General features: G+C 38.0%; 1 protein-coding gene across 1 annotated transcript in view; it reads right to left on the minus strand.

Moving 5' to 3' along the window:
* Positions 1-643: 643 nt before the first annotated feature.
* The window catches only part of col4a3 (collagen, type IV, alpha 3), a 69,053-nt gene continuing 55,444 nt past the window's right edge, over positions 644-14,252 (minus strand). The window contains exons 34-51 of the mRNA XM_072690912.1: positions 13,938-14,036; positions 13,663-13,752; positions 13,403-13,542; positions 12,759-12,885; positions 11,366-11,446; positions 11,096-11,197; positions 10,938-10,985; positions 10,474-10,659; positions 9,986-10,116; positions 7,300-7,372; positions 6,224-6,295; positions 5,826-5,951; positions 4,589-4,687; positions 3,798-4,007; positions 2,217-2,394; positions 2,005-2,119; positions 983-1,155; positions 644-734 (exon numbers count right to left, since the gene is read on the minus strand). Of these exons, the coding sequence (XP_072547013.1) occupies positions 644-734; positions 983-1,155; positions 2,005-2,119; positions 2,217-2,394; positions 3,798-4,007; positions 4,589-4,687; positions 5,826-5,951; positions 6,224-6,295; positions 7,300-7,372; positions 9,986-10,116; positions 10,474-10,659; positions 10,938-10,985; positions 11,096-11,197; positions 11,366-11,446; positions 12,759-12,885; positions 13,403-13,542; positions 13,663-13,752; positions 13,938-14,036 (2,141 nt within the window). The remainder of the gene's footprint in view (positions 735-982; positions 1,156-2,004; positions 2,120-2,216; positions 2,395-3,797; positions 4,008-4,588; positions 4,688-5,825; positions 5,952-6,223; positions 6,296-7,299; positions 7,373-9,985; positions 10,117-10,473; positions 10,660-10,937; positions 10,986-11,095; positions 11,198-11,365; positions 11,447-12,758; positions 12,886-13,402; positions 13,543-13,662; positions 13,753-13,937; positions 14,037-14,252) is intronic.

Consider the following 14,252-nt stretch of genomic DNA (forward strand, 5'->3'; position numbering starts at 1 on the left):
AGTAATCAAGTGTGCATTCTTAAAAATATAATTTCGCATCAATATGTGTCACAGATATGCAGTTCATTTCTATACAATTTGTTGGAATAGTTTGATTTTACTTTACAAGCAAGCTGAAAAAGTGAACTGAATCTATTAGTCATTTGAAGAAAATGTGTTAATACCAGGCTTAAAGAATGAAAGAACTTGCCACACTAAAACACTGTTTATACTGGCTCTCATTTAAATGAATCGTCGCAGTACATGTCTTCAGTTACTGTTTGGAGCGCCATAGAGTAGTCTGTAATTAATGGCTATTTTTCTGAAGGAGCCCAACTCTGGGTTCATTCATCTCAAGTGCTCTGACCTACGTGTAGAGAATGTTTATTACAATTTGGTCAAACTATTCCATTATTTTCAAGTTATTCCCATTACATTTCTGCACAGTTCTCAGTGTGCATGAAGCCCATCCATCGAGACCCTTGTTGCAGATTGCACAAGCCAGAATAGGGTTTAATTATGACATTCAACTTCTGTTCAAAGTGCTGGGCAAAATTAAAAGTCACGAGGGCCGATTCAGCTGAGCCTAGAGGAGAGTTACACCTCACCATATATTAGCAGGTGACTCAAATGCTTGTGTGGTGGAAAACTCCATAGTTTATATCTAATAGCATTTCTTTTGCTTCATGCAGACTTGACAGCGACTGATGATCCTTTGTTTGCAGTTACTTCTCAGTGTCAGCGGGTCCGGTTTGCTGTTGAACAAAACACAAATAGACCCTATTGCTGATGTCCAGTTAAAAAAGTGCATCTCTATTTCTGTTCGTTTTTAGTTTTCTCCATCATTTTAACCCTGTAGCTGCTCTGCAAACTGTGTGAATAATTATGGATGGACAGACAAATAGAAGTGCAAAATTACTAGGAATAAACACCTAATTTTACATTAACACCCATTCAAAGTTAAGAACATTTTTGCTTCTTCTCCTACAGTAAGTTGGTTTACCTGAACATATAGTTTGGGTCAAGAGCAGCCAACCAGTAGCTATAAGAATCAGGGTAGAAGTTACAAGTGCCACGACCGTGGCATTCGATAAATGGAACTTTTCGGAAATCCTCCAGGCAGGAGCCAGGTGAGGACAGTGGCTGTCCTGAGCCCTCTGCACCCACACCGGTTTGCTAGATCCAGGAAAACATACAATACAAAAGCAATCTAAAACATTTTCTGTAACAAAAACAAATCAATAAAATTATTGCAAAATGAGGCAGTCAACAGGTACAACAGGTAAAACAGGTAAAAGCTGCCACACAGTGACAGTTTCACAGTGAAAATCAGATGCACTAAATAATTTGTATATCTAACTCTGATGTGAACTATTTTTACATAGCAAACATAGCATACCATCTAAATTAATCTCTTTTAGCAAACGATTTATGGGATTCACATGATACTAGAAATGCTACAGGGAACAAAATGAGAAATATAATATGTGCCACAAGATATAATTGAAAAACAGGAACCAAACCATGGTCAACTGTTCCAGGATGGGAAAAATGTGGTTATTGGTTAATTTTTAATTATGATTACTTTTTACCAGTACACAGCACAGTGCACCATCTAGGTCCATTTGGACTCTTCTATTTGAGATTAGATCATTTCCATCCCAGATTCATACTGGCCCCACTCCTTGATCATCACAGAGCTGTAGCTGCTTTCTGGGTTTATTACTATCCACATACACTCACCGAGCACTTTATTAGTTAGGACACAGATACACTCAAATCTTGTTCAAATCTAGATTAAAAAACCTTTTTGCACAAGATTGCGGTTAATCCACGTTTGTACTGTACCGTTTTCCATGATTATGTAGCCTGCTTAAATACCAACATTGTTCTGTACTCTGATTACAGTTTTTATCATTATAATTGTAATCTTTAAAAACGGCTTCTTTTACAGGCCCATTTGAAATAAATTGGTTTTAACATGCATGGCAAGAAAACATTTAAATTATGTGTAGCGGTTCATACCATGACGAAAGAGTACCCATGCCAAAGAGACATCCAGCCCTTGGGACAGTCTGGAACAACAGTGGTCTGACTGTGTACTGCTATTACATTAGTTTGAGCCTCACATACTGAACACCTGAAACAAAGTAGAGAGAGAAAACAAAACAGAATGTGAGAATACATTTTTGTTTGTGGGTGCCTGTGTTTGAGCATCAGGGCTGTTTTGAATCTACCTGCTGACATACTGCTGTAATACATTTCCAGATATCAGACCCAGGTCTGTGGGAATGGATAAGTTGGTGGATAGCCAGTAGGAGTAGTCATTTCTAGAGGCGTAGCGACAGGTGCTGTCGCTATTGCAGAAAAGGAAGGGCATTGTGGAGAATCTTTGTAGACAGCTTCCCAAAGAGCCTGCAAACATACACATGTATGCATGATGACTTGACCAGACACACACTCATACATAAGCACACTAACAATTCCAGAAAATCCCACAAATGCTTGATCACAGATTTGGGGAATTTGGAGGCCAGGGCAACAACTCTTCATCAAACAATGTGTGCAGTGGAGCATTATCCTGCTGAAATAGATCACTGCCATAAAGAGGTGGACCTGGACTTGCAACAATGTTTAGATAGATGGTACTGCATATGTCAAAGGTCACTTTAAGGGTTGGATAAGGATCAGTGTGGGCACTATGATCTGGGCTTAGCAAAGTTGAGTAACTGACTGTATGTGGTACGGTAGGGAGTGAACCTCGGTCCTTGAGGGATAGATTCCTGCCCAGCCTCAGCAGTTTATTGCCTTGTGTAGTAGGCGTGTAAGTGCAGGGAAAACATATATAAAATAATTACTAATTAAAAAAATTGATGTTATATTTATTGATTATTTATTGATATGTTGTATTTTATAAAATTACTGATATGCTTTTTGTCTCTACAAAACATGGTAAAATAACTATTTTGGTCAAGCTTTTTGATTCCTGAAATTTGTTTTTGTTTCCTACAGTTTCCTACTTAAATGGTTCTGTTTTTAGATTTAGATGTGTTTGAGTGTGGTTCTACAAAACCTTGCCATAGAACCTTTTATAAGGTGGAGGTTATTTTAACTTCAACACACTTACAGCTCTTGATGTAACCCAAATATCTTTTCTCTGTGGCTCTGCTTCACAGAAGAATTTAAGAATAAGAATTTTAAGAATATACAGTGGCTCATTCATATTTAAAAGCGAATGACATTCTACACAACTGTGTGGGTGTAAATCCCAAACAACAATATTGGGTTAACTATATTGTATGAGGACCAAAAAGAATGAAAAGGTGTGTCCTCTGAGGTGTGTCCTATGATTATTAACAATGGACCTTATTCAAAAGCTGTTCTTAAGCAGACTTTTCTTTTTAAAACCCACTTGCAGGGTTCACAAAGATTTTAACATTCAGCTGTGTTTTCTTATTTGGCATTTGTTCAATTTACAAGGGCAACTGGATCACTGTAACAGCATAGCTGCAAACAATTCTGTGGGTTTTTCTTTCTTAGCAACAAATTTAAGAAAATTCTACTAAAGATATTATTAAATGAGGCCCCATATTCCCATTAGGAATTTGGTAACATGTCTTTTGTTAGTAAAAACAGAATTCACAGAAAATGCACCCTAGACTGCAGAACTGTTTGTTTCATTTCAAAACAGTTATTCCCCAATGCAAATACACACACACACACACACACACACACACACACACACACATACACACACACACACACACAAATTACAGATACACATATTACAGATACATATGCATTCATGCAGGTCATACCGAGGTCTTGCCCATGTCCCCGGTTGTTTCCGTTGATAAAAAGGAGCGAATATCCAGAGTAGAGTAGCTCAGATCCTTTTGGGCAATGTGGAACATCTCGTCTCTGACTGTGTCTTGTGAACAAGAAGCTGTCGTCTCTCCTGGGCTTAAAGATTCCTGGTGGACCCATTTTTCCCTTCTGACCCTTATAGCCTTTAATACCTAAAGGCCCTACAATAGGATTAGAGAATATCTGAGCACTATTTAATACATAATGAGCCCCTGCACTCCAAAACACCATTTAACACAATAACAGTAACATTGTAATTCAGCCCTCCTGGAAATGTGCCCTAGTGCCTCAAACACTATGAGGACCTCAAGCAACATAGATGTATAACACATTGTAGGGGTGTAACAATTCACAAAATTCGTAAATGGCATTTATTTCGATTTAATACCAATCTGCCTTATACTGACATTACGTTTGAGGATACACTATATGGACAAATACGTTGGGGACACCTGCACAGTTATTGTTTTTTCCAAAGTCAAGGGTACTAAAAAAAAACATTTCTTCTAGATTTTGGAGCATTGCTGTGAGGATCAACAAGTGTTGGCTGGAGCACCATGCATCGTTCCTGAGAACACAGATCCTCTGCTCCACAGCTCAATGCTGGTGGCTTTATACTCATCTATCCCTCACCTGGCATTAGGCATGAGACCCATCAGTTCATGCTTATCTACTCTAGTCCTATTCTATTGCTCTACAGGGACTGGAAACAAACAAACATATAATCAAGGAGGACTCTTACCCATTTCCCCCCTTTTCCCTTTTTCACCTGACTCTCCAGGGTAACCTTTAGGACCAGTTTGGCCTGCTTTGCCACTGCCTCCTTTCAATCCTTTATTTCCTGCAAGAAAGAGAAACAGATCATGTATGCACCTTTAGTGAACACCAGTCGCGAAAGTAAGACTGTTCGAGAAAGTGCAAGAGGCTTTTTTGCTTATGTGCTAGCTAACATGGTTATGTGAATGTGTATGTGAGTAGACAGTAATTGATGCTTCCCCGTTTTGTAGCATTTTGTAATTGTTCAGCTACTAATTCACTCTGGGGGTTTTTCCCCCCTCCGCTCACATGCTAACTGCTAATAAAAAGTATTTGGGCATTCATGTATTTCTTAAAAATGTTCATTGTATGAAGACAAAAATGTTGATAACCAAGCTGTGTAAATTCTTTCTGAAGGCAGCTGGTTTGTTTAAATGTGATTGTTTGTCTGCATACATTTTCCAAAAAACAAGCATCCAATAAGCTTAATGACAAATGTTTCCACATCTATTTTAAAGCACAGACTTTCTACAGTCTTCTACAGTCAATATGCTAAAATATATATATTATATATATGTATACACACATTTTCTGGTTGATATGAAAAGGAGGACATAAGAATTTGTGGGTGTGATGTCTTCTGAGCTTGGATCAGATTGGATATATGAGAATTCATATATAAATGACCAGCACTTTGAAAAAATCTATTATTTACAGGTTATAATTGATGATTATACAATGATTCTTAACTGCACATGGGGGAACAATATTGCACAATGTAGGAATATTGTTACATTGAAGGCACTATTTCCTGTATGTGTATAAAGTTTAGGAGTGTGTGTGTGTGTGTATGTGGTCCGCTGGGAGCAGGGCAGGTTGTAATACACATTACACATTTGGGGTGAACCAGCCTGTCGCTAAAAGAGCTGTCCAGTGCTGCCAGAGTCTCATGCATGCGGTGGGTGCTGTTCTCCAGCATGGATGCCAGCTTAGCCACCATCCTCCTGTCTCCCACCACCTGCACTGGGTCCAAGAGGCTTCCTCTTTATGAGTTTGTTCAGTCTCTTCTTGCCTGCACTCCAAATGACCTCAATCTCCTCACAGTAGGTAGAGTCTGCTCTGGCCTTTTTTGTTCACTCTGGACAACATCCTTCCACTCATTCCACTCTCACTGCTGTAACCATATGTAAACATAGCATATCTGTATGCATGTGTGCATGTACCCTGTTGACCATTTGTTCCAGGTGGACCACATTCTCCATCTGGTCCTCTGTTTCCTGTATTTCCTGGTGAACCTGGTTCTCCAGAGACAGGTATCTCTTTAGATATCCCATCTATTCCTTTTTCACCTGTGTGGACCAAAAACAGCAGGAGCTTTTTCAGTGCATCACCCTATTTCTGTTCCAGTACAATAGTCAACAGCCAATAACAGTCACAAATGATGTAAAATGTATTCCTCAGCAACATTCTACTATGAAACAAACACACCTAAGATCTACATCAAAAAGCAGAGCAAGATCAGTCAATCACTTCTTGTGATCTTTTTTGCTTAATTTTCTCAGATTTTTAATCATTTATGACATTAGATCAAATAAAAGAACACCATGTTTAACAAACTGACCTGGTTTTCCTCGCGGTCCTTTCTGTCCTCGAAAACCAGGGGGGGCATCTGGTCCACAACCTCCCTTTTGACCTTTAAAAATAAAAAACAAAGTAAAGAAAAAAAGACAAATATGCACACACACATGGTCAAAGGTGTCAGTAATGTATAAAAACAAAAAGCAGCTAATCCACATGAGACATCATAACTAAAGTTTTTCTAACTTTACAATGCCCATATAATAGAATGCAATCAAATGGAAAAAATGGACACCCAAGTTCATAATTGTATTTGATGTTAATTTTCAAGAATTAAAAAAGAAGAAACCTTTGGTATGCCAGATGCCTTATTCAGCTTTCAGTGTGATAAACATCAAAAAACTAATAATATATAGGGCTATATATAAATATATGTGTGTGTGTATATATATATATATATATATATATATATATATATATATATATATATATATATATATATATATATATATATATATAAAGGGCTGTAACTTTTTACATCGTTATATTACCCCAACAGCAAGTAGGGCCAGTGGTGGCTCAGTGGTTAGAGCACTGGGCTGTTGCTGAAAAGGTTGTGGGTTTGATACCAAGATTTGCTAAGCTGCGACTGTTGATTCAAGATTCAAGTTTTATTGTCATGTGCACGGTAAACAGACAGTTACAATTTACACCGAAATTTGTACAAATTTACTTAGGTTTTACTGCTCTTAATAGCTTGTGTGTTAATAGAGTACTAGCAAAGTTCATTAGTACAAATTTCAGTGTAAATTGTAACTGCCTGTTTACCGTGCAAATGACAATACAAATCTTGAATCTTGAATGTTTGAGTCTAAACTATGTGCATAGTGTTTAACTTGTGATATAATTAAAAGATGAGTAAACAACGATAGACATTTAAAGAGATGGACATAAATAGGTAGCTTAGTACTGTTATAAATGCTGCATAGTATTGAGCAAAGAGTTGAGTATAGTTCCATTACTTAACTTCAGCAGTATGCTATTTTTATACATCAGATTTAGGTTTTTTTTTTTTTGTTTTTTGTTTTTTTTTAAACAAACAGACACAAAAAGTTTTACCCTGTGGTCCAGGTTCACCTCTAGGCCCCCTTTCTCCTTTGCTTCCAGGGTAGCCATTAACCCCATCACCTCCCTTAAGAGAAATTTGTTCAATATTTTGTTACAATGTAATCACTAGATTCTCCAAAAATATAAACATTGTGTCAGGGTATTGCACTATTTTTGGTAGCACTTTATTTTACAGTACATAGTATTAAATAAATAATATGTAACAATTACAAGTCATTTTCTGGTACACGCATTGCTTGTGTAAAAGTACATTCAATAGTAAAACCACAGTAAATGATAAAGAAGAGCAGATAAGTACTGGTGACAGAAGTGCTAAAAAGTGGTTACTGGGGAAAGAGTATTTTTGTGCAAAATACTGTATTGGTAACTACTTAACATAACACATATGTTCATAACCATATTTATTCTATGGCTTGGTGTAGGTCATACCCCAACATAACTGTAAATAGTAGTTAAGTGTAATAGTAAGTGGTGTTTATTCTAGTGCAACTCAAAAATCCTGAAAATGTATTTAATAAAAAATTGAAAACTCTCATTTTTTATTCATCAAGTAAAGTGACTTATTTTTAGTCTTTGTTTAACTCAAAATCAGTATTGCTTATAGCTAACATGATGTTGTTGACTGGGGGCGGGGGGGGGTCAGAAATTGAACCTACCTCAGAAGGTTGTCAGTCCAGACTGTGTTTAAGCACTAAAATGTGGAGTGGCAGCTATAGGAACCCTTATCAGCAGATGTAAATGTATCCAGAGGTTGTTTTGGAGTGAAGTGAGAGGTCATTAATCTCTTGCTCTCACCCATTTTAGAGTTATTGCATGACAGTTGGCAGACCTGCATCAAAAGTCAGTTGATGTTGCTCTTTTGGGGTTCAATACAGTTGTGTAGCAGTTCTGTATGTAGAAGGTCTTATCTTAGGGTATGAAAGCTATAAAAAGGTACTTACTCAGTGCTCAGAGGTAAGTAACCTATGATTTTCATTGTAATTACTTGCTCATTCCTAGGTGTAAGTGTGTGTAATAATAATTTAATGCACAGATTTGCTAAGCTACAACTGTTGATTCAAGATTCAACAGTTTTATTGTCATGTGCACGGTAAACAGGCAGTTACAATTTACACTGAAATTTGCCAGTACTCTATTAACACACCAGTTATTAAGAGAAGTAAAACCTATGTTTTTAAGTCTGAACAATGCGTATAGTGTTTAACTTGAGACATAATTAAACGATGAGTAAACGACAATAGACATTTAAAGACTGACAGACATAAATACAGTGGAAAAAATAAGTATTTGACCCCCAGCTGATTTTGAAAGTTTGTACTCTGACAAATAATTAAACAATGTATGATTTTTATGGTAGCTTCATTTTAACAGTGAGAGATGGAATATCAAAAAGAAAATCTAGAAAATTAAATAATATTTAAACAAAAAAAGACATTTTCATTGAGGAAACTAAGTATTTGATCCCCTAAAAACCAAGACAAATTTTGGCTCCCACAGACCACTGACACACCCTAATCTCAGTGAAGTTGTTACCTGCATGAGAGACACCTGTCCCAAATTGTCACCTGTGTAAAAGGCCACCCGCCAAGAGACTCAGTGACACTCAAACATCTCCACCATGGGCAAGACTAAAGAGCTGTCTAAAGATGTCAGGGACAAAATTGTTGACCTACACAAGGCTGGAATGGGCTACAAAGCCATAAGTAAGAAGCTGGATGAGAAGGTGACAACTGTTGGTGCAATTATTTAGAAGTGGAAGAAGTACAACATTACTGTCAATCGACCTAGGCCAACTTCACAGCATCAACGGGAAGATGAACGGGGCCATGTACCGCAAAATCCTGGGTGACAACCTCCTTGCCTCTGCCAGGGCACTGAAACTGGGTCGTGGATGGGTCTTCCAGCACGACAACGACCCAAAACACACAGCCAAGGAAACAATGGAGTGGCTCCATAAGAAGCATTTCAAGGTCATGGAATGGCCTAGCCAGTCTCCTGATCTCAATCCCATAGAAAATCTATGGAGAGAGCTGAAGCTTCGCATTTCCAAATTCACGCATTTCGCAATTCCACACCTAAAAACCTTAAGGATTTGGAGATGATCTGCAGAGAGGAGCGGGCCAAAATTACTCCTGAAGTGTGTGCAAACCTTATAAAAAAAAACTACTAAGAAATGTCTGCTGTGCTTCCCAACAAGGGTTTTGCCACCAAGTATTAAATTATGTTTTATTAGGGGGTCAAATACATATTTCCTTCAATTAAATTCAAGTAATTTTTTATTTCGCATTTCATGTAATTTTCTCAGTTTGTCTTTTGATATTCTATGCGTCACCGGTAAAATAAAGCTGGTATAAAATTATAAGACATTTCTTTTTTTTTTTATTAAAACTTCTAAAGTCAGTGGGGTGTCAAATACTTATTTCATCCACTGTAGGTAGCTTAGTACTGTACTTAGTACTGATTTTCTTTGTACTTGCTCATTTCTAGGTGTAAATGTGTGTACTAAAGCAGCTTGGTAGTTCTTACCACTATTTATCACTATTTAACTTATCATTTAATGCTGACATTAGTAATAGTGATCAAGTATTTCAACAGTTTAACAGCATCAAGAAAAAGAATTTGCTATATTTTGAAATATACTGTGCAGTGTAATATGGACATTCTTTTAGATACTCACTGGAGGTCCCGCTGGGCCATAGTTTCCTGTGATACCAGGGGGTCCTGCTGGTCCTGAAGGCCCACAGTCACCTTTATCACCTTTTAGCCCTGGACCAGGGGGGCCTGGAGGACCACATGGCCCTGGGGGTCCTGCAAAAAACACAGAATTAAACCACATGAAACACATACAAATAGAGGGACACATGTCTGGCAAAAGTATGAAAACAACATATGTGAAAAGATTTAATATTTTGTGGCTAGATCATGCTACATTTCATGCTACATTGTACATAAAAATAGTTTTTCCCAATTAGAGTTGCATTTGGTACTGAAGTATGTAAAGTATAGTACCGTAAGCTTAAAGTGAGGAGTAAGAAACAGCAGCACCCTGCAAATTCAACCAAACTGTGTACCCAAACTGTGCATTTTACACAGCTAGCTAAATGCACACTGCAAGAGAACAGAGTGGACAGAAAAACAATTGCTTTTGACCAGGGGCTGCCTGACCTGGGAATCCTGGTGGACCTGGGCATCCTCGCTCTCCCTTTGGTCCATGCACACACAATCCTTTAACACCTCGATTCCCAGGGGGTCCAGGGGGCCCTTGTAAACCACAAAATCCTGGGTCCCCCACTGATCCACATACACCTGGTGGTCCCATGGGGCCCGGTAACCCAGGGACACCCTGAGACCCTGAACATGATACAAGCACATTTAGTAAATCAATTCAACAAATAAATTCAACAAAATAAGTACGTTGCATGATGCACTTTAAAACTGTAGAGAAACAAGCACAGGGCATGTTTCACTGAATAAATCCTCCAAATAGTGTCCAACTGTAGCTTAGCAACTGTAACTAGGCTTGTGCACTTCTAACAAACAAACTTTCTTATATTAATACAAAATAAACATTACATCTAAAATCTCCTTTTAATGTTAGTTAGAACGTTGTACTTGTAGTGGACACTCACCTTTTCCACCCTTAGCACCAGGTGATCCAGGTGGTCCATATCCAGGAACTATAAAAGAAAACTACAACTTAATATATGACAAGTGTAAATTCTTCTTTTGTTTATAAATTTTTTTTGTTCAATATTACATTATGTTGTGTGCGCGCGAGAGTCTTTACCCCCTTTTTCTCCTTTTGGTCCAGAAAATCCAGGAATACCATCTTTGCCTTGTTCTCCCTTGGGACCTGGGGGTCCTGGATCACCTGGTGACCCTGGACAACCTAAGACACAGAAACAGAAGCAACCATAAACAATTAATAGAAATAAACTATTTTATGAATATGAATTGAATATGAATTTGATGTTAGAAAATAGCGTAAAACTGCACTAAATACACACAACATTGAACAACATTCAATCACATAAACTACTTTAGTTGACGGAAGCACCTGGAGGGCCTGTAGGTCCTAGAAAACCTGGGGGGCCAGGATTTCCATCACAACCCCTTTCTCCAGGTGGCCCTGGACATCCTGCGAGCGAGAGAAAGAGAAAGGGAGTAAGGAAAGGAGGGCGGTGGAGAAAAGGAATACATTATCAGGCACAATTAGAATCTTATTTGGTTTTTTTTTGTTTGTTTTTTTCTATGCCTAAATAACTGTTTGGCTTGGATTTCTGCGAAGCTGTGGTTAAGCAGAACAAATACAGAAACCAGCCCCCTGTAGCTGGCTTTAGTGATATAATTTCTAGGCAAAAATGATTTTAGCAAGAAAACTCTGGAGCTCCTCCTCTAAACAGAGAACCCACTACCATCAAAATATCTCTATTATTACGCTCAAAAAATGTGTTAAAAGCAGTATTATACTGATCCTAAAATCTGACTGAGGAATGTTCTCAACTGTTACTATACTAATTTACACACAGCCTTATTAAGCAACTAAAATTAATGCCACAAAATGCATTTTTATTGTTGTGAACAATATTAGTATTAATAATATTTAATACCACTATGTACACAGTAAACATTTTGATTTGTGGACACCCACTCTAAGTAATGCACTTCAAGCTGCACCCATTGCTTGCTTGCTTGCTCACACACACACACACACACACACACACACACACACACACACACACACACACACAAATCTGCTTTAAAATGAGCAGAAGTACAACTTATTTACACTAACCGTAGCACGATATGCTTTTCTAAGCATATTGAGGATACTGTTAGTGCTTAATAAACACTCAACACTCATCAGCTGCAGGTTTCATAAACTGTGTAATTAGACTGGTTTAATTAGTGCAGCAGATGTTAAATAAAAATAACTCTATTCTGTACAGGGTACAGCCCTAAAACATACACACACACACACAAAATCGCATTACTCATCTGCAAGCAACTTCACATGGTACTTACGCAGCCCGTTTATACCAATCAATCATAATTTGAATGCCACAGACTTTTGGAGTATTGTTGGCAAGCATGTGCATCCTGTCATGGCTACCCATCTTCTAATGACTACTTTTAGTGTGACGATACACCCTGTCACAAAGCAAAAGCCACTTAAACTGGTTTCATGAACATGACCTCGAGTTCACGGTTCTTCACTGGCGTTCCCAGTTACCAGATCTGAATCCAATATAACACCTTTGGGATGTGGTAGAGCAAAAGTTCTAAGAGTCGCAGCAATGAAAAATCTACAGAAATTGTGTGACACAAACAACACTTTTTTGTAATTAAGTGGTCAGTGAGTTAATGGCAATTATTAAAAAGAGGTAGATCAGACAATAAACTTAAAAAAATAAAGGTTAAAGGTTAAGCTGAGTAATGGAGGACAATACCTGGCATTCCTGGAGGTCCATCATCTCCTTTGAATCCACAGGGCCCATCAGGGCCTGGGTTGCCTACAGGGCCACAGACGCCTCTGTCTCCCTTCTTTCCTTTAGGTCCTGGGATGCCGGACTCACCCTGAGAAAGAATAAAAGACAAACAGAGGAGGCTTAAGAGTTTATAAATCCAAGTTTAGGCAAAGTTATATTTCAGTCCAAAATGCTTCTTTCACTTTAGTTGAAAGCCCTGTACCATTAAACACATTACAATTCACAAGTGGGAGAACTAAAAGCGTCATTCACAGCAGTGAATTACACTTTTCACCTGAGGTGGGCGCCTAAGAGCAAAAAAACTATTTTCCACAACGCTGCTTTAAATAGGAGTTATTTAAGGGTTCTTTGTTCAGTAATGGTTCTATATGGAACCACGACAACTCAGAGCCATCAGAATTACCTGGTTAAATGTTTCTTTACATAGACAAGAACCTCTTTAAGACAGTTCTTTATAAAATATTTAAAACTAAGTGTTCCACTATTGTTTTCAGAACTATATGGAACTATACTGCAATTAATTATATTTCTTTTAACTTTTATACACAATTCTATATGGTTTCCTTATTTCTATCCTTACAGTACTAATAATGTCTGACATGCACCTTACTTCCAGGGTTTCCTGGATCCCCTGGTCCAGGTAGGCTAGGTTCACCTTTGGCCCCTTTTTGTCCATCAACTCCCGGTACACCACCAGACCCTGGTTGCCCAGGCAATCCATTTTCCCCCCTGAAACCTTTGCTTCCTGACAGAAAGAAAGTACAGACCCTCAACATCGGCAGATATGTGCATGACAAGACTGCAAAGGCAAGTGCATATGTACATACAGTACATACAATTTTCTCTGCAATTGTTGGTGTATTACCTGGCAATCCCATATCTCCACGATTTCCTTCATTGCCAGGACGACCACACTCACCAGGGAACCCATTAACACCGGGGTCACCAGAAGGACCTGAAAGAGATGGAGTTACAGAAAGGGCAACCAAGAGAAAAAAGAAGACAGTATGCAACAGAGGGTGAGAATAAGAATAGCCAAGACTGCAAGAGATAGTAAGAAAAAAAAGACAATTGGTGAGTAAAAGAACAAAAGACAGAATAAGAAGAGAAAAAGGCTTTAAAGTGGACTAGAGTTGTTACCTGGTGGACCTGCAGATCCTGGTGTTCCATTTTTACCACTGTTGCCATTATATCCTGGGTCTCCTTTGTCACCTTTGTCACCAGTACTGCCAGGTTCACCTACACCACAACAAAACAAAACAAAATTAGTTTCTTATAAAATTACTATAGAGAAACATCCCACCATCCATAAAAATCAACAGTCTTCATATTAATAAAAAAAGATTATTTTATTATTTTCACGTTATGTCTCACACAAAACCCTTTATAAAAATAGATCTGTAAGTCATTGTACAACCATCTAAGTATGCATTACATCCCTCCTGTTGAATCCTG

Source organism: Salminus brasiliensis, chromosome 11, assembly GCF_030463535.1.
Source record: "Salminus brasiliensis chromosome 11, fSalBra1.hap2, whole genome shotgun sequence".
Lineage (NCBI taxonomy): Eukaryota > Metazoa > Chordata > Actinopteri > Characiformes > Bryconidae > Salminus > Salminus brasiliensis.